Genomic DNA, 21,766 nt, shown 5'->3' on the forward strand with positions numbered 1-21,766 from the left:
ATCAAGCGGACTTGTGATCGGTCGAGTGACATTAAAGGCCCATTTGGATTGAAAGGAGAAGGAAGGGGAGTAAAATAGAGTTGATTGTTAGCTGAAAATAAGCTAATTTTGGATCAAATATATTCTAATCTACTCCACTCTCCCTCCCTTCTCCTCAATCCAAACGGACCATAAAGAAATCAAAATGTCGTTTGACAAAAAGTTCTAGTTGATGTTTACTCAACACTCGATCGAGTGAACCTATTATGAAAAGCTAATAGACTTGGGCTTTCACTGGATGTTTGTAGCCTCTCAACCTTCGAACCCTACACCACATAAGGACAAAATTTAACCCTAATATTCAAAAAAGACGACAAAATAATTTATTAATAAAATCTACCCAAAGTCTTCCAATCTCTCCAATTGCCATTTACTTCAAAGAATAATTGTAAAGACGCAAGGTTGGAGTCAGCAGTTGCAAGCAGGAGCCAAAAACTCAAAGTATAGTATTTCTTAAAATGTACGCAAAGTCTAGTAAGTGAGTATGTATCCAAAAATGTTCAAAGTGGATTTGATGAGTTGGGCTTGGCCCTAGAGTGTTTTTTTTTTTTTTTTTTTTTTTTTAATTGAGGTTTCACTTCATAAAAAATTCCTTGTCTTTGTGTGAGTTGTTGAGTAATTGTTGTTTATATGCATTATCCATATTATACTCGAAATTGGTTAATTAACTATCCCAAAAAAACTAAATGTAAAATTAATAAAATTGGAAGTAATTATAAACAGCGTTTTTCAAATAATAATATTATAATAATAATAATTTATTATTAGTGTTTAACAATTCAACTGTTGAGCTAACTAATCTTAAAAATAAACAATGTTGAAGTGCGTGACTTATATCTGACAGTAAGTGCTAGGTCTCGATGAATAGAAGGGCCCGATAGTCTCTGCCAAACCTAAGGCATAAGATCAGACATAATAACGGTCAAGGTAAATCTTAATAATAGTAACAATCATTCAAATTAAAACTTTGAAAGTGGAGGATGAGAAATATACTACTTATTTGAAAAACACTTGCATGAGTTAGTATCTTGTATATTAGATACATGCCGTTTCACTTTTATAACGTGTGAACTCTACAAATAAGTGGAGTCTACACACAGAAATTATGATATTGCATATATCTGAAATATATATATACATTTTTTTTTTTTTTGGCTAGGTAATTGTTTATGCAGGTGCGGGGGCTCGTACCTCTGAGCTAACGGTTTCATGGTAAACCGGGTACCACTTGGGTTACAAGGCCCGGTGTTGAAATATATATATATATATATATGATACCTTTTTTTTTACTCACGCATAAGATATACTTCGCCTCTTCCTATTTGATTTCTCTCTTTGGAGTTCTTCGTACGTCTCTGCACTATTAGTATAACACTAATTGCCTTTTCCATGCCCTAAAATGATTAAATATTGGTTTATAAAACCTTAACATTTGAATATCTTCGACAAATTTATTGACCATAGTATAAGGAAGATTTATACTTATCATCCAACCTTCAAAGTCAAATTATACCTACCAGTATAATTTCTTAAAATTTTCCTTAGGATGCTTAATTAGTCCATAGTTTTAAAATCTAATGTAATTGCATGCCTACAGAGACAGATAGTGCTTAGCCCAAAAAATAATTGTAAATAAAATATGTACCTTTAATTTGTACTTGATTAGTTCAAGCAGAAGCAAGTAGTACAAATTTTCTGTTTAGTGAATAACTTAGTCTTTTTTTTTTTTTTTTTCTTTTCTTTTCTTCCAGGATACAATAAGAGTATAGTATCAAACTCTCTAGAATATATCAAATTTATACTGTACTAACTGATTAAAGTTAAATTGAGGATTATACTTAAATAAAACATAAGAAAAAGTGAGATGAAATATACAAATTTGAGGGTGGGGCAAAAAGATCTTATCAACAACGATGTTTTTGTCCATCGAATCTAAGGCTCTTCTTTTGTGGGACCCTCTCTAAGATTTGCTGTCACTTGCTTCTCTATATAACTTCTACCACCTCTCCTTTCAAGCCCCCCTCTCCTCTCACTTTCTCATCTTAATTCCCTTATTGTCCAAGTTTTCATTTCTTTCTTTTCATCTTTCTTACTTTTTGTTTGTTTCTAAGCAAAAAAAAAATACCCAACCATCTCAACTTGATCTTTTAGTTAATACCTCTCTCTTTTCATTTTTAATTTGCTAAATTCTATAAGCCAATTAAATTAAGCATATTGTAATTTCAACTAGTGCAACTTGCAAGCTAGCAATTAGGACAATGAAGGAGAGTAGAAAACAAGGTGCAATGTCGCCATGCGCGGCATGCAAGCTTCTTCGAAGGAGGTGTGCGCAGGACTGCGTGTTTGCGCCTTATTTTCCTGCTGACGAGCCTCAGAAGTTTGCTAATGTGCACAAGGTTTTTGGAGCGAGCAATGTCAACAAGATGTTACAGGTTCAATTCCCTTGGACCCTTTCTCTCTCTCTCATAATTGATAATGATAATTTTTACATCCTAGTATTATTGTATTATATGTTCAAGTCATTTTCATACATGTAGGTTAGATAGTGAAGTTGGTTATCTCAAAGATTTTTTCAAATTTTCTATATTTTGTATGGAGGCACAAGGTTATACCCTATTCTATATTTAATGCAAGTTATTTAACCTAGTTTAAGCAAACTCCACAAAGTTCTATGGAGGAAGTTGTGAAAGATATTTACTCCTCTGAATTAGTCACTAAATACTGGCTTTCTGCTTCTTGCTGAAACTGTTTTGGACTATATTGGAGCTGGAATGAGTGGCAGCAGTGTGGAAAGAGTTCAAGCTCAAGTACTATTGATTTCTAAAGAAACAAAAGCAGATAAAAAATAAAGCAGATAGATAAGAAGATGAGGTTTGCTTTTAGGACCAAGTTTTGCTTTTGCTAAAATGATTATATATTCAACCTTCTTTTCAAAAATGATGCCTTTATCACCACGCCAGAGGTTGCACTGGTGATAAGACTATATATATATATATATATATATGTAAATGTATATATAGAGTATTATACAGTGCACACTTTCTTTATTGTTGCATCGATGTTCAGGAAAACGTGGTAGAGAACCTCATTAATTTGAAAATTCTACTACAAAAGCTTCTTAATAATATGTCTATCCAAGAAAATCTATATGTAAACACTGTCCTTGCGAGCATGCCATGTGGAGAGCGATATTTAATCTTCTTAATTTTGATGATTTACTAATATTTAATTAATTTGTGCAACGCACGCGTTAATTACTAGTACTTAATATGGTTTAATATTGACTATAGTACTATTCAGTTCATACCTTCCTTATTTTTGCATCTATTTTCAGGTAAACGTGGTAGCTAGAGAACCTCATTTGAAAATTCTACTAAACTTCTCAATAATTTGTCCATCCAAGAAAACTTCTGTGAAAACACTGTCCAAGGAAAAGAAGAGAATAAGGACAAAAAAAATCATTTCCCGAGCCAGGACGATCATTTTGTTTCTTTCTGATTATTAGGATTCTAACATGGATCAAATCAAGGGACATAGCTAAATACTATTTGGCAAAAGCTTAGTATACCTTACAAATGAATAATTACACTTAAGTGTTAAAGTTTGCCAACTAATATAAGAACACACACATATATACACACACAAGGTCATAGATAAGTTTTTTAGAAATTATAAATTTTAGTACAAGAATTATAAATTAACATGACTGTTGATTTATCAAACTGCATATGTTATCCTCACTACTCTCTCATTTGTATGAATTTAGGGCACAAAATGCACAACTAATGGGTACAACATAAGCTTGTTATAATCAATGATCATCTCATCCATAACTATATGAAAGTAAAACTTTTAGTACACAAAACATAACAAAATGTGAATATAACTCAATTTATTTTATTTGCGCTAAAAAAGGAATGATCTTGGAATGGAAATCATGTGGTAAGAATTATATAATGCCATTTTTATTAGACCTTATGTCTCATGTTGTTACACCTTATTTCTTTCATTTTTTATGGTTCATGTTCTTAGACCTTATTCCTCATCTGGGTATGCAAAACTGACTATACTAATTCAGTTGCTTTTTTTTTGTTAATATTTATATTTCTTTGATTCTTAGATTGAAGAAACTTTTTTTATGGTTCTTTGCTATTTTTATTCCTCTCTTATAATCTTCATCAACCATTTGATACTATGTTACTATTTTAGGAAGAAACAATTTAAAAATGCAAAGCAAGATCTTCCAAATTTTCTAATATACGCCTTTACTTCCGTTATAGTGGTTAATTTCAGTTGAAGACCCCACCTAAAGTAACTAGCTAGAATTCTCTTTTTTTTTCTTTTTTCTTTTTTTTCTTTTGGAAAGTAACATACTGTTTTACCGAGTGATTCCTTAGTACTTGAAAGAGAATAAAGGATCATAAAATTAGCTTTACTCCTTGAATCACCATAATTTGTTGTGAATGGAAGATGGTTACGAGGATATTGGATTTAATAGTGATTAGCTCCTACTTTACGACCATTAAGCAGCTCTTTTTTGGTCTTGGAATTCTAATATTCTATATGCAATTTTGGAAAAGAAAGTTTGTGTATCTATCAACTTGCTTTTTTGCTTTAAGATCATGGGGGTAACTTTGATAGAGACTAATTAATACATAAATAGGTCCAAAAGCTAGGTTCGCTCCAAGTAATCCAATAAAGTAACTGGAATTTTTGTTAGGTCTCAGTAATATCTAGGAGTAAATAATGTGTAACCATGACATCAGAATGACATAAAAAACTATTTAGGACCTGCCTCTTAAATCAGAAGATATTTCATTGAGCGGTTTAATCTTTTAATTACTTAATGTATTTGTGTAAATCATATATGTTTTAAATGTGTATTTTACAATAACTTTGGCATGTCACTTTTTTTTACTTGTATTATCTCAAAATTGAATTATTCGAACCAATAGATAAACCAAAAGTTTCAGTAAGTGTCTAACTGTGACATGTGAATCCAGTAAGCAATTTAGAAAATTATAAAACACGCCGAATACCAAAAAAGTATTACTTTGTTTGAAGGAGGTTTAATTTCTAGCCTTTTGTTGAATTTCACATCCTTGTCCATGGAAATATTTGAAAGTGTTGGTTAAAACTGAGGTTCAATCGATTGCGAATATAGAAATTATGAGCTTTGGAAATAAGGCTTTTTGACCAAGTTGGCTTCACTTTTACTTCCACTCTATGGATTCAATTTAAAATGAATAATTCCTTCTTGTGGTCCAGCAAATATGAAATAAATAAACCAAGAAAACAGTATTAACATGGAAACCTAGGCCATCTAGGCTTCCTTCAAAATATGGCAAATAAACTAGGGTTCTATTCACACACCACCACACCATCACCACCTACACCACCTAGAAAGAGAAGGTAAAGCCTATGAACCACTGACCAATATTTTATTTCTTTTTAATCCACCTTCCAAATCAATAGTTGTTGAATAATTTTAGGGACACGATCAATCTCATACCCAATTTTATAATATGTGCGATTGTAAAAGGTGAACATTTTCTCTCACTCTTATTTACATAAACTCACTGTTTTTAGTTGATCACTCACAATCACATAAATCAACAAATTATGAAATTATGTGTGAAAATAAATATATCTATAATATTATACCATTCATCTCTTTCACAATATCTAGAGATTACAATAATTGTAGAGCCTTTATGTTATGATATGCATATGTTAGGTGCCAACATACTATTACTTCCCAAATAGAACAATCTAACCAAGAGGTTTTTTTTCCCCCTTTTTAAGTTGTTCAGTAAGTCTACTAAGGATACAATAATTCTCATAATCATTTTTTACAAAGGTTAAAATGATATATTATAATCAATGCAAATGAAAATAATGTTAATGGTGAGTCTTTGTGAAAGTCATATCTTACTTTAATCACAATTTATCATGTCAGTAGTTCTGAAGGAAAAAAAAATGTGAAAATTATTCCTCACAAACCATCTTGAATCAAGTGTGTTAAGGGTCTCTTGGGTTATGAAACATGCAGGAATTACCAGAGCACCAGCGCAGTGATGCTGTGAGTTCCATGGTGTATGAAGCTAATGCTAGGGTAAGAGACCCTGTTTATGGTTGTGTAGGAGCCATATCATCTCTACAGCAACAAGTTGATATCCTTCAAACCCAATTGGCAATTGCACAAGCTGAGGTGGTGCATATGAGAATGCGCCAATATCCTTCATCTTCTAATAATCCACCAGACAATAATGACTCACCCTCACCCAAGCTTATGTCTTCTCAGACCAAGTCCTTTTTTTCCATGGACATGGTGGTAGATCAGGCCAATCTGGGGGAGTCTTTGTGGTCATGCTAGCTAATTAGCTTATTGCCTTCACTTTTATTATTTTCTTATTACTGTCGTGGGCTTGCTTTATTGTCTGCCTCTTTAATACCTTTTTGTCTTTTATGTTTTTTTTTTTTTTTTCCCTCTTTGTTTAACATATTTCCTTGTAGAACATCTCGATCTTACCTAGAGATGATGATGATGATGATCATTAACCATATTGTAAATTTCTAAACATGTAATTATGAGTAATGATATAATTAGTATGAAGTTGCTGCCTTTTTCAGCACCTCATTACTATATATTAATTTTCTGAGTGAAAACATCTAATCCATCTGTCAATGTCAAAACATATAGTAATATGATTTAGCAACCATGTTGTGTAGTTATTATTTCATGCTTAAGTGCTTGACCTTTTCATGAATTCCAAAACATGTCATTATGAGTTGTTAACCATGTTTTCAAGGTGTAATGTCATGCTTGACCATATTGTAATGATGAAGCCATTGCATGGTACACTAAAGTCCACATGCAATTAACTAGAATTCACACGCATCATGATTTGGTTTCCTTTCTCTCAGTGCAGAATTGATAGAAGTTCCATTACTTATCTTAATTATTAGTCATTTATCATTGTTCGTATCAAATTGAAAATTCAGTATTAATCACATTATAGTTTTCATTAATTACAAAGTACTAATGCAAAATTAGATTAAAGCTCTTAATTAAATATCTTCAATTAACTATTCAATATCTATTTTTCAATTTTTGTTTGAATTGCAGGTAATTTATACAGCATTCAAAAGTTGTAAAAGATGTGAGGTAATATGAGCGGATCATATATAGTATTTAAGACCTTTTCTTTTTGAGAAGGCATAATATTTAAGATTTGATTCGCCAACACCTTTGCGCACCCTTGATACAGTGGTCACTCCACAAGTATAAATGCTTATGAAGTGTGGGGTGTAAGAGTCAGGGTTCAAGTTTCCAGAAGGGAGCTTTACACACATATACAATTAGATTAGGTTAGAGTGGAATTTCTATCTTGTATAAAAAATTAAAAAATTAAAAAAAAAAAAAAAAGACTTGATTCGCCAACAAGACCTATTTGTTTAAGCATATAAGCTAACTTGTTTTTTTAAACCAACTTCCAGGTTTTTAAATCTTCTTCTTTTTTTCTTTTTTTTTTTCTTTTTTTTTAAGAGACAATAGTAGTTCAATCCAACTTTTTTTTTCAAGTCAAAGAAATCAATAAGTTTGACCTATCCTAAACGGACACTTAGTCAACTTATGAGAGCTATAATATTATGATCAATATTAAAGCAGAAAGTTATTTGATTTTATTGATATATACCATATGGTACACATTAATCTATTGAGTATTGTATGTATATATTATTATATTGTATTTATATAATTGAGAGTACATGATAAGATTTGTAACAGATAAAAATTATAGAAAGTCAAAGATATGAATTTGCTAAATATAAATGATAAGATATGATCGCTCAATAAAAGTAAGCTACAAAGATAGCAAAATTCGGATCTAAACAAAAAAAATAATGAAAGCTGCATTAGAGCACTAGTGTTGGGATGTAAACACCTCCAGTTGTTATTTTACAACCTAAGACAGCAAAAAACCACTCCATCTAGGTTTGTATACTTAAAAAAATTTGCAACGTATGAATAGTAAGGTTGTATATATGCAACCTTACTATTCATAGGTTGTAAAAAAATAATATTTAATCTAGTGGTTGTGTATGAAAAGAAAAAGATAGTGGGAGGAAAGAGAGAGAAGAGTACATTTTATTATTTTATTAGATAATTTATATTATTTTATTAGGTTATATGTAAAAATAAAAATGGAATGTAGGGTAAATTGTAAAATAAGTTTGTAAAATACATAAAGTAGTATTTGAAGGTGCAAAATAGTTTTTTTTTTTTTTTTTTTTTTTTTTGCATCCCCAAATGCTAGTACTCTTAATAACATAAATAAATTCAAATCTTCTATCACACTCTCACTGCTTCATTTTATATCCCAGCAAAAAAATAAAATAAAATAAAAAACAAAACAAAACATGTCACATTTCCACCTATCCACTTGAAAGTTTAAAAACCAACTTTCTTGCACTTATTTTTCAAAAAAAGTATGATTTTATTTACAACCAAAAAGAAAAGGGAGGAAGGGCTCTTAAACATCACTAGCCTAGTTTGACTGGCCCAGGAAGGTTTGTGATGGGCTCGATCCAGTTACACTGAGAAGCTAATTGAGTTAATAAGTGGACTAAGGTATTACAAAGTTTTGTTTTTTGAGAAAGAAAGTTGATATACAAAATTTATACATTAATGTTTAAACCTATTCAACAACAAACTTATACATTCTATTATAAAAAGAAAAAGAAAAACTTATATATATTCTATTATAGAAATTATATTTCATAATGGAAGTCATTGGATTTCTAAGGGGATTTGATATTTTCAGATAGGACGATGTAGCCTGATAAGAACCATGAAATGACTATACATTTGGTAGTTAAGACACCAACTTCATGTGTCCCACACTCCCACTTCCCAAAAAATCAGAGGAGCTTGAATATAACATCACAACCATCAACTTGTGAAACAGCCCAAAAAAAAAAAAAAAAAAAAAGAAGAAGAAGCAAAAAGCAAAAGCAAAAGCAAAAACAACGAATAGAGAAGAGTTTTTGAAGAACTTTAGGGCTGTTGGGTTAGCCGCAAAAACACCGTTTTTTGTTTTATTTTCAATTTTTAGTGGGTTTCACTGCTGAAAAAAAGTGGTTTGATTTTAGCATTTGTATTCAGTTTTCTTTTTCAATATTCTAAAAATTAAATACAAAAAATAAATACTACTTTTTAGTTGTAGGGCGTAAATGATTTATGGGCCAAGCCGAGGAGGATTATGGCCCAAGTTTAACAAAATAGCCTTTGGGTACCGCCGAGGGTAGTTCAGTCCTCGGCAGACCCAAAGTTCCCCCTCGTAAAGAAGGGTAAAAATGGTATAAAACTGAAACTCGGAAAAAAGATCTAAAATATCCGGGGAAAGCTGCTGTTATTATCATTTAATGTTCTGAACCCGACAGGGCCGCATTCTTTGGCTTTTACAACCACCCCCAACGACTTTGGGGGATAGACTGATGGGACAAGTATCAGTCTTGGAAAGATTGACCCTACACGTGGATGAAGGATAAATGGATACAGGCGAGTATAAAAGGAAAACAAAGTAACCTTGGGGAGAGGCTGGGAAAAATGGCCAAGAAACGAGAGCCTCCCAGCCTACCTCCATGAGAAGTACTCTAGGGGTGACGATCATTTAACCTTGTATGAACCCCCTGAAAAACCCACCACCTATCGATCAAGGCCTAGCCTTTCAAACCCACGCTCTACAAATGATATTGTTAGGGCCGTTTTACGTGCGAACCCGACACTGTTACGGTCCGCCACGAATCGTGACCCTACATTAGTATTTTCGTTTTCTATAAATACAAATATAGTGACATATTCGTAAATATTGTGATAATACAAAATTACTTTTTTTAAGTGATGTGACATATGTGAATGAGAAAAATTATTATTTTTTAAATAGAAAATAATGACCAAATTTGAGTATGATGTATTTTATACCCAAATTATATATTCAAAACAGCATATCAAACACTACTAAATATGAAAATGAGTGTTTTTTTTTTTTTTTTTCCTATATTCAAATTCAGGATTTGAATATAGAATAAAGAAAATGAGAAGTGGATACACCAATTTTTGAAAATGTGATTTTTTTTTTCTTGAGGATGTAATTGGTAGCCTTGAACTCGTGACTTAATTGAACATCAAATGGCTTAAAATGCTTAAAATTGAATTAGATGTGGAAGTGGCGTTAATTTCATCTCAAAAAGGGCAAAACTGAGAGCTTTCTTACTTCTCTTGTGAATCATTATAGAGATCTAATGAAGGAATTTGAGCTATGCAAATGTTTTTGTAAAGATGGATTGCTGCTAAGATGTAGAATTTTTTTGTTCATCATGAACACCACTAAGAGTAGCCACATGGCAGTGTAATTGGATGTTTCAAACTTATACTATAGAACGATTGTAACAACTATTGTTTAAGAAAATCCATATTAAAGGAAAATAAAATTCGCGTGCATAAAATTATGACTTCTACAAAATATTTCTAACTACATGCTATAACTACAAAATTTTATATTAGATTAAAAAGTTTTCAAATTTTAAATCCAAGGCCCCATTTGATTGGGGTGATTTTAGGAGTTATGGAAAAAGGAATTAAGGGGAGGGAGGGGAGAAGAAAATAGTACAAAAAATAAGGGAGAGGGGGAAAATGGGAGGAGATTTATGTGGCACCTAGGTGTTTCTTCCCAAGCTAACCAAAATTCTATCTCTCCAATTTTGTGAGATATGAGCAGAGGAGTCTTGAGAAAACACCCAAACTACCCCTTCAACTATGCATTAATGTTATTATTGTTGTCGTGTTTTTTCTTTTCTTTTATGGTTGAATCAAGCCGTGGGGTTTTTTTTTAATCGATGTGTTGTTTTAAATCAAATAGTGGGTTTTGAGTAGATTTTGGTGGGAAAGAGGGGTGGAGAAAATAGTAGAGAAAATGAAAAAGGGGAAAGGGAGGAGATTTTGGTAGGACCTAAGTATTTTCTCCCTTGGCCCACCAAAATCCTATCTCTACAATTTGAAGATATTTGAGTAGAGGAGTCTTGAGAAAACACCCAAACTACCCCTCAATTGTGCATTAACATTATCGTTGCCATTGTGTTTTTTCTTTTTTTGTTGAATGAAGCTTTTTTTTTTTCTTTTTTTTTTTCCTAGTCAACGTGTTGTTTTAAATCAAATGGTGGGTTTTGAGCAAATTCTGGTGGGAGAGGAGGGTGGAGAAAATAGTAGAGAAAATGAGGGAGGGGAGAAAGGGGAGGAGATTTTGGCGGGACCTAAGTGTTTTCTCTCGAATCCCACCAAAATCCTTATCCCTCCAAATTGGAGAGATTTGAATAGAGGAGTCTTGAGAAAACACCCAAACTACTCTTTCCATTGTGCATTAACATTGTTGTTGCTGTTTGTTTGTTTGTTTGTTTTTTTTTTTTTTTTTTTTTTTTGGGGGGGGGGGTTGAATCAAGCCATTTTTTTCCCTATTAACATGTTGTTTTAAATCAAATAGTGGGTTTTGGTTTTTTTTTTTTTTTTAAATCAAAAATGGCTTTTAAAAAAAATATTAAAGTAATGATTAAAAATTATTTCTTATACTATGTAATAGGGCATGAAAGTAAATTTCTAAAAATATATTTTCTGCCCTCTCATTTTTCTTCTCAACCAAATAAATAAATTTTCCACTCCTCCACTTTTTCATCCTCCAATTAAACACTATGAGAGAAAACTAAAATTTCTTCTACCCTTCCACTTTTCAATCCTCTCTTTGTTAATCATCCTAATTTTCCATCTCCCAACCAAACAAACTCTAAGTCTAGACTACAAAAGTTGAGTGAGCATCATTAGATTCAACCTTGGGTAAGTGGGCTACCCTTGGAAGTTTCTTCTTATTCTCACTCTTCATAAGTTTTTAAACTTCTTCACAAGAAATACTACTTCCTCCTCCTCTAGGGATTCCTTATTAGAGGAGACACTTACCTCTTCTTACACAGTTTTTAAGGTTAGAGATTTCTCTAGGTTGAGGGAGGAAAATTTCATTCATTTGGATATGAATCCCACATGTTCTTCTATCTTGATTTTATTGAGATCCTTATTTTCCTTTATGTTTGTGACTTTTGGATGGAACCTCTCAGAAAGAGATCTCACAAGTTTTCTCAGAATTCTAGGTTTAGGGATTCTCTCTCCTAGGTTGAAAATCAAATTGACCATGTCATTGAGGTTATCATGAAATTCATCAAAAGTATCATCTTGCTTCATCCTAATTTCCCCAAATCTAGATATCAACATTTGAAAAGTTTTGAGTTTTTCACTATCTTAGAGTCCTCATGTATTTTCTTTAGATGTCTTAAACCTCCTTACCAATCTCACACATATATTCTCTAAAACTCCTCTTATGAGATTGCCATGAAAATAGTATTCAATCATTACTATTTTAATTATGTTGGGTTAAGATAGATTGACTCTAGTTAATTAATTCAATTACCCAAGTTGATTAAATATGTCAAATTACATGCAAATCATGGAGACACCAACAAATCACAAAAAAAAAAAAAAAAAAACTAAATACAGTGGAAATTAAATTGCCACGATGATTTGTTGACAAATGAGGAAAGCCTCTCGCAAGGCGAAAACTCCCATCGGGTGAATTTAAGGTCACTACTCCCAAAAATTCACTAATCAATACTCAAGCAGTTACTAGTATGAGGATTCTTACCACTACCTTGGCATATCCCAAAATACCAACTTACAGTTGAATCTTCACTCTAATTCCCAATCGAACTTAATCTTGTAATAGTCTTCTTTCCTTTGTTATACAAATCTCCAATTTGTGACTAACTTATTTGTACTAATCCCAGTACATGACTAACTCCAACAATTTGATTGATTGTTGTTGACTACAAAGTTCTTCACTTCATAAATAATGAAGATTAGGAAGCACTTGGTTACAAAACCCTAAAGTGCACAATCGCAATAACTTCTTACAGAGTGTATGAGTTCTAGGTCTCTGTTTTCGTGTCTAATGACTTTTAAAATAAGCCTTATATATGACTAGGGTTGTAAGAAGAGAAATCCTAACTATTCAAGTCATCATGGGCTGTATTTCAAGTCTGAGATTTCTGAAATTGTAGATCAAGCTTGTGTTGAGCTTTTCCATTCATCTTCGATAGTTGCATCTATCAAACTTGTGTCGAGATTTAATGAAACAGTTTTTTTTTTTTTTTTTTCACTTGTTTCTTGGATCAACCTTCATGTCTTTAATGATATGATTTGTTATGTTTGAACAACATTCTACTTGATACATTAAAACCAACTTATATCTACCAAATTACAAGTAAAATGTGTTTAATGATATGATTTGTTATGTTTGAACTACATACTACTTTATACATTAAAACCAACTTAGATCTACCAAATTACAAGTAAAATGTGTTTTGTCAAATAATTAGCCAATTACATAGAAAATATGACCCTGACAATTTATATTCAAGACTTTCATGAAGATTTACTACAAAAACTCACTGGATAGGATCTTTGTGATTTCAAAACAATCTAACTATCACTGTCATTAGAACCACAAGACGAATGAATAAAATTTAAGGATTTTCAGTTTGGCACAAGGCAGAAAAGGCAAAGGTTTTCGTGTTGCTCATGGTGTGGAGGCCTTTTTCTCTGATGAGAATTCATGCAAAGTGTGATTTATATAGGTGCAATAGTTTGTTAAAAACCCAGCAATACACCTAGTCCAAGTAAAAATAGATAAAATTTCGCGTGATCTTGCTCAGACGAGTGACAAGCAAACTATAGATGCTTTAATATTTCATTGGTGTGGAATTTGTTATATTACAATTTCTTTGAGATATTTAGTGCAGCTCTTGGCAAACTTTTACAATAAATCAAATACACCCAAATGTTTGAATAAAAAATGTTGTCTTCAAATTAGCCTATACTTACCCCCAATAAATAAAATAAAATAAAAAACCTAACAAAAACATTGATACATACACATCAATAACAAGATGTTACACATTTAAACCTTCTTGAGCTTTTTATATAATGGTGAAGGTGATTTAAGCATACGGCACTGCTTCAGGGAGGCTAACTGCTGTGCCGATGCCCTTGCTCGCTTGGGGTCTAAAAATTGTGATGTGGATATTTCTTTTGTAAACTCACCTCCCAGTTGTATTATTTCTCTGTTGGAATCTGATCTGTTGGGAACTTATCTCCCAAGACTTTGTGCAGACTTGGCTGCATCCTCTGTTTAAGCTAATATATTTTCCAGTTAACCAAAAAAAAAAAAAAAGAAGGTGATTTAAGCATATTCAGTGCGAGCATAATTCTTTGAGGCAAAGAGGGGGTTGCTGATATAAATTCTAATATTGCCTTAATTTTATATAAACCTTCACAAATCTCATATCCATAACTTTTCCTTTATAAGAAATCCCTCCCTACCTTATGAGTTGTGACCCAAAAAGAAAGACTTTGTCATAAGTCGGGCCGGGTTGGGCTCAAAATTTGAGGTTGGGTCGATTTTATGGCCACACATTAGCCTGCCAATGAAGCAAAGCCCAACCCAGAGATGTACTGTAATATGTTCTGAAGATCTAGCTCAGACCTGCATGCGAAATTGTAATAGAATGATGAAGAATCGGACCTTCGTAGTTCCTACCCATTGGGCCTAAACAAGCGTAAATAAAAGGACCATCCCAACGTCAACTAGTTTAAACTTTTATGCTTCTTATTTCGAAGACCCAAAAAACAAAAAACAAAAAATCAACCTGCTAAATGACAATTGATAAACCCATCCACAGTCCACACGTAAAATTACTGTCTTATTTTGATAATGAAAAGTAATGTAGGATGATCTTAATACCTATTATTGCCTCAGATACCATTCATGGCAAAGTGAAAATATGCCACTACAAAAGATTTTTAATAAAATCTGTGGGTTCCAAATAATTTTATTACCATTATTTTTATTAAAAAATATAGTTTACCACATAAATTCTTAGCTTTACTTATAACTCAACTAATAAAATCTCTATAGACTTGTCAAAATAGAAAAACTTAAATTAGATTTAGGGATTTTTTTTTTTTGGTATGTGACAAGAAGACTATCTAGAAGTGTTGGCTAGATTCAAACTCTCCTACATAAAAAACTAATATATATATATATATATATATATATTTTTTTTTTAAATTATCGATGTCTTTTTTTTTATAATAAAAAGTAATTATCATCAAGTAAGCACCATAAGTTGTTAATCCTCTTGTATTTATAAGATTATATATATATACCCAACAAAAAGAAAATGAATCTAAGGCTCTTAATATTAAGTTATCAACATAAGGCAAATGCAATAGACCAACATTAAAGGAGGAGAACGACACATCATGGCAGGTAAGTTTTTGGCATATAATAAGACTTTCTTGACAAACAGTTGAAGTAGGCAGTTTTTGGTATATAGGAACTCAGTAGGGAGTCTTCAGCAGTCTTCTGGGTCCAATAATCCTAGGCCATGGCATACTTCTGGTCCAGGATCGGGCAGTAGTCTCGTACTTCACTCTGTCAGTCTTATACATGTAAGCAATCTCAGGCACCAGAGGATCATCAAAATTTGGATCTGCCAGCAGTGAAAATATTGAGAGGAGGACCTGCAAGCACATTACAAAATTAATCACAAATCGAAATATTGTTGAGCAAAAAAGACAAAACCTATATAATTGGGCTTCTATAAAATGCAAAATTATTATGCATACTATTGCCAACTCCAAGCCTTACAGGGGATGGTAGCCAAAAAATGTACAGAATAGTGAAAATACCTAAAATATTGTATCACATGTAACAATTAGTAAGAAATATTGATGCCCATCAAACAAAGAAGCACATTACCCAGGATATGCTAAGGTCAGGGTTCCACTTCTCTTTGAGAATGTCAAGACCGATTGTACCATAGCTGTCAATGTTAGGGTGGAAAACCTTTGTCTTGAAGGAAACCTGTCCATTGCACAAATATGCAGAGTTCATGTGACCATAAAACACCCAAAGTAACGTATTATGAATGTCACACACACCCAAACCCCCCCCCCCCCCCCAAAAAAAGAAATAAGTTCCAACTTGATGAATTTGCAAATATGTTCATATGCTAAATGCTCGACGCTAGAGTAAGATGGCAGGCTTTGCAATTCATAAAACTTGATAGGTATTTGGAAACATGCATTTCAATCCCAAATCCGATAAGTGCAGTTCTTAAGTTAACACAAAAGAGACAAGTAGGTAGAAGACAGCCAATAACCAGCGCTCACAATCAAACATGCAATTGTGAGGCAAATTCACACTCATCCCACTAAAAAATTGTCAGAAGTTTTATGTCCAACATTCAACAATTAAATTGTAATGTTGTTGTTGTTGTTGGTTTTTTTTTTTCAGCCAAAGACCTTGTAGCTGAATTGGCACCTCCCCATGCACAAAGTGCTTGGAGGTCTAGAGGGAAAGAGTTCGAACTGCGGGATTAGCAACATATTGTAATTATTTCTCAAAGTAGAAATGGACCTAACCTCAAGTGTGTTATCTGTAATTACCCCTATTTCAAGTAGTGAAAACAATTATGCTATGTGAGAAGAGATGCACCCTGCAGACAGCGACACACATAAGGTATTAAACAAGGACATTGAGACGTGAGTTTTTACCTTGGGTGGCCCGTCTGGTTAATCTGGTGAGAAGTGAAGGTGTACAAGGAACAAACCCCCAGCAAATGGACTTTCTGCAGGACCCACAATTGTTCCTTGCCAGTGGTATATATCCTTATCCAAGAGGCCAGCAAAATGGAAATTGGAAAACCGATGAATTAAAAACTGTAACAGTAACAACAATAAAAGCACAAAAAAAAAAAAAATTAAAGATAAAAAAATCAAAAGCCAAACCAAAACCAACCATCTAACCAGCACCATTACAAGGTACTGGCCTTAATTATGAATAAGTTAACCACTTACCAAACTAAAAACCATGCGAAACACATTAAAACTTTATGTTGATCATCTTACTCACACACACATATGCTGGATGCCAAAATACCCACTAATACTAATGCAGGAGCATCAACAAGCTACAAGTTGTTATTTGTGCAACAGCTAATAGGATTCACTTGTAACTAATTACATAAAAAGTTAGTTAGTTAACACAGCTTAGACCAATAGAAATTAGGCTGGTTTTGAGCCAATCAAGTGGTTGTTTTGAATCAAGTGGTTGTAAAGTCAAAACAGTTTGTATAAATACCAATTGGTATCCCATTTGTAACTAGTTTTGATATATGAATGAAATAAGCCTTTGAGAGCTTTTCTTGAGAACTTTGAGTTCTTTATAAAGGTGTCTAATCACCTATCAATTTGTTCTAAGAAACTCACATCCCATTTAGTTCTAATTCATATCACAGCACATCACTTTCTCGGCGTCAAATACACACAAAGATGAGTGCACTCTAAATCCTGTAAGAGCCATATGTATTATTCTATGCATGCCATTCCTACTCTCTTCTATCTTTTATGCATTGTTTGGATTGAGGGGGGAGGGAGGGGGAGTAAGGAGAAGTAGAGTAGAGTTGGCCAAATAGTAGGCTAATTTCCAACCAACTCTACTCTACTCCCCACTATTCCCCCTCCCTCCTCATCAATTCAAACAAACCATTAGTTTCACCCACTTCAATAAATCTTTTTCACATAACTATTACAATATTTTCTATACTCATGTTTAATACTACAACAACAACAACCAAGCCATGTACATGTTTAATATCCTTCGTAAAACAATAAGAATTATTAAAAACCCAAATCGGCAACAAATGACGTATTCAAAGATTTTGGACAAAATCAGAAAACAATGAAACCAGCTAACACTAAACAAAATTATAAACGGGTATAGTTTTTCTCCTCTATTCTAAGATTGTAAGAGATAGTGGCTCATATTCTAAATGAGTAAGTAACATAGTTCTCTATATTTCACTTAAGTTGTGTAAGACAATCAAATTCATACTTACAAAGCCTGGATACTATCAAACTCATATAGGCTACGGTGAACATAGTATATGCCTTATAAGAAAAAGGGAAAACTTTAAAAAAATGAAAAACGAACCAGCACTGCATGAATCAGAGGGTCTTTCTCGAATTTCTTCAACTCTGTGGTCATTTTCTGATAAATTTCTTCACTCAAGCTACCACATAATTTTTCACAGTATCTGTGTAAGAAAGAAATCAAATGTAAACATTTGTTCTCAACCATAAAAAATAAAATAAAAAGCCTAGATCCCACTTCAATCAAATCTAGACATACTAATTCCCCCCCCCCCCCCCCCTCAATGCAAATAGAAATCCATATTCAGTTAAATTTGTTGTAAAATAATGGAAGCTCAAATTACCAAAATTGGTTGTTGTAAAGTTGGAATTTACAATTATGTTTATGTTAGCTTTAATTCTGTGTCAAATTTAATTGTATTTTATTCAATTTTTTCCCTGTATGTTTGTAGGAGATTTAATGTAAGAGTTGAGTGTGAGAGTTTGAAGAAGAAAAGCTCAACACAGTGAAGATCACGACTGGCTCGTGACTTTATTTCCAACTTGGCAGAGATTGACCGAGATTTACACAAATTTGATCACGTGACTAGCAACACTCCAAGTCTCCACAAACAGGGGAGCCCTAATCAACCCTTGTATCCTATGGTAAATCAGGTATCTGACGTGGCAATTCAAAATTCTAAGGCTGCTCATCCATCTATTTCACCCGGAATTTACAACCTCAAGCCAAATCCTAAGCCTTTACCAAAACAGGGAACGTGGATAAGGTTTCAGAGGCCAGTCTGCTTGGAGAATTTTGACACAAATGGCTCGTTGGCAATACAGGGAAAACGGACAAAGAAAGCAATTGATTCTTCGCCGGAGTTACCAAACAATAAATTCAAGGTTTCAGTGGTGGAAGTCTCCTCTTCAATCAAATTGGTGGAGGCTATTAAACAACCTTGCCAAGAGCAATGAGCCTATTAGTTTGGAACTATCATGGGCTTGGAAACCAACATACAGGGAAAGAGCTCAGTGAATTAATTCAGGCATAAGATCTCTCTGTCATGTTTATAACCGAAACATGGGCAAACGAAACAAGCCTAGATTGGTTACAAAGAAATTATAATTTTGAACATAAGTGGGTGGTGGAGAGAAGTACACAAGGCGGAGGTTTGGTTCTTTTCTTGAAGTCCATGGTTAACCTTTTGGTGGTGGATTTGTCCAAGTACTATATTGATGCTTTGATAAACAAAGATACTGAGGAGGAATGGCGATTTACTGGCTTTTATGGTGAACTAGAGACATGCAAGAGGCATGGGCAAAGCTTCGAAGTTTAAACTCCCACCCAAATATCCCTTAGCTATGTGTAGTGGATTTTAATGAAATTTTGAAGCAGGATGAAAAACTAGGAGGTGCAATTCGAAACCATAATCAAAGGCAACTTTTTCGTGAAGTAACAGATGAGTGTGGCTTCCTTGATCTGGGATTTGTCGATCAAAAATCCACATGGAGTCGACACTATGCGGATGGTCACTTAATATGGGAGAGGTTAGATAGAGGCTTAGCTACCAATAATTGGCTCCCTAAATACCCAGGTACCCGTGTTCAACATCTAAGGTGTGATTCATTGGATCACTACCCATTACTTATCAATCCCTCGGGTATTGACTATCCAACTCAACAAAAACCATTTTGGTTTGAAGAAATGTGGCTCTTCGACTCTCGCTATGGTGAAACTATTAAGGTAACAAGGAGACAGTCTTTCAACCTGAATTCTAACAATGAAGTTTTAAAAAAAGTAAAACAGTGTGGCAAGGATCTCGCGTGTTGGAATCAAAACTGTTTTGGCAATGTACGGAAAGAACTGGAAAAAAGAAAAAAAAAAATTGCTTGCTCAAGCCGAGATTGAGTCTATGCAAAATGGAGATAATTCTCGAATTAGGGAGCTGAAAATTGAGATTAATGTGCTGCTTAGAGAGGCTCAGATGTGGAGCCAAAGATCACGTGTGAAGTGGGTCAGCCAAGGTGATAGTAACACAAAATATTTTTGTAAGGTTGAATTTATTCAACCATCTTATTGGCTTTATTCCGTGCCAAATTTGCTTGTAATTCAGCATTTAGTAACCCTGTATTTAGGTGGGTTTGATGTAAGGGTAGTGAGTGAGATAGAGTGAAGTTTGCTCAAGAGTGTGCAAGAAAACAGAGTGTCGCGGCTGGGACTCGCGGGTGACTCGCGGCTGCAAGCCGCCAGAAGCTGCACACGTGCCAAGCGTGCTGGAAGATGAACAGTCATGCTAGCTGGAGCACTACAGGACAAAACAGGACAACTGGCCATACGGTTATCTCGCGACTGGATCTCGCGACTTAGTCAAGCCGCGAGGTCAAGCCGCGAGCCACCCCTGTTTTGTAAAAACCTGACGTTTCACATTCCTCTCCACTCCAGTATAAATACCCCTATTACCCACGATTGAAAGAGAGCTTCCAGAGAGAATTTTGAGAGAGAAACCCTAAAGAAAAACCAGATTGTTTCACCCACAATCTATACCTTAGAGACTCTTCAAATTCCTCAACTCTCTTCCTCTCCATTGTCAAATCCTTGAGAGGCATTATACCAAACCAGGTTCTCACCATCATCATCATTGTGAGACTGCTGTTTGGATTTCTGGGAAGCAGTTAGGAAGGAGCCAATCTTTATTGGTTGATGCTACGGTCTAGTAGCGGAATCCGGAAAGCTAGAAAAGAAAAAGGTTCGGCGCAACCTCGTTGGAGCAAGAAGCTTGGAGGGCTTAGGTGCACTGGGTAGATTAGGCTTGGAGGGTCTATTGCTATCCTTGTATCCCAACTGTATTTTCTAGTGGATTGATTACCGCTTGGAGGGCGGCGGAGAGGTTTTACGCCGAGGGCTTCGGTTTCCTCTTCGATAACACATCGCGTGTTGTCTTTGTGTTTGCATCTTCCTTCCTCTCTATCTTTGCCTTTTATTTATCTGCTGTGGATTTTAATCTGTTATGGCTTAGATAGTATTTAATCAATTTCGCATGATAGCATATGTTAAGTTTCCGCACACTAGTTGTTTGACATATTGCTTGAATTGATTAAGTTGTAATTTGGGGGTCTAAACGTTCAAAGGTGTTTTTGTACACGTTTTTGAACTTTCAATTTTCACAGTTGGGCAACACAGTGACATAGGAAAAATAAAATCCTGGGAACTAAGGATGATCAGGGTTTATGGCATGACCAGCCAAGTGACATATCTACAATTTTGGTGAATTACTACCAAGTTCTATTTTCTTCATCAAGGCTGAATCTCAATGACTGTGTGCTAGATCAAATTCAACCTGTAATCACTAATGAAATGAATAGCCAACTTACAAAAAATTTCCTCGCGAGTGAAGTAGTAGTGGCACTGAAACAGATGGACCCACTCCAGGCACTTGGACTAGATGGGATGCCTCCCCTCTTCTACCAACATTTCTGGCCTGTTCTAAACAGTGATGTAACTCAAGCAGTCCATTCATGACTCAATTCAAGTACTTTACCTAGCCCGATTAACCACACTTTCATTACATTAATTCCAAAGAACAATAGTCCTAAATATGTTCATGAGTTTAGACCCATAATTCTCTGTAATGTCCTTTACAAGATTTT

At 33.9% G+C, this 21,766-nt stretch overlaps 1 protein-coding gene and 1 pseudogene across 1 annotated transcript; one reads left to right on the forward strand and one right to left on the reverse strand.

Annotated features, from left to right (window-relative positions):
* Positions 1 to 2,059: 2,059 nt before the first annotated feature.
* LOC115984162 (LOB domain-containing protein 4-like) lies at positions 2,060 to 6,672 on the forward strand. Its single transcript, XM_031107087.1, has 2 exons — positions 2,060 to 2,471; positions 6,092 to 6,672. The coding sequence occupies exons 1-2, from the start codon at positions 2,298 to 2,300 to the stop codon at positions 6,413 to 6,415; spliced, it is 498 nt and encodes a 165-aa protein (XP_030962947.1). The 5' UTR covers positions 2,060 to 2,297; the 3' UTR covers positions 6,416 to 6,672.
* An 8,729-nt stretch (positions 6,673 to 15,401) lies between these two features.
* On the reverse strand, positions 15,402 to 18,270 carry LOC115987350 (annotated as a pseudogene).
* Between the last annotated feature and the right edge of the window lie 3,496 nt (positions 18,271 to 21,766).

This window comes from Quercus lobata, chromosome 4, assembly GCF_001633185.2.
Source record: "Quercus lobata isolate SW786 chromosome 4, ValleyOak3.0 Primary Assembly, whole genome shotgun sequence".
NCBI classification, from domain to species: domain Eukaryota; kingdom Viridiplantae; phylum Streptophyta; class Magnoliopsida; order Fagales; family Fagaceae; genus Quercus; species Quercus lobata.

Bases quoted from the DNA above. Each gene is read 5' to 3' on its own strand.
- LOC115984162 (XM_031107087.1), top strand. From the start codon at position 2,298: ATGAAGGAGAGTAGAAAACAAGGTGCAATGTCGCCATGCGCGGCATGC. The intron at 2,472-6,091 runs GTTCAATTCCCT...TGAAACATGCAG, and splicing joins ATGTCAACAAGATGTTACAG to GAATTACCAGAGCACCAGCG.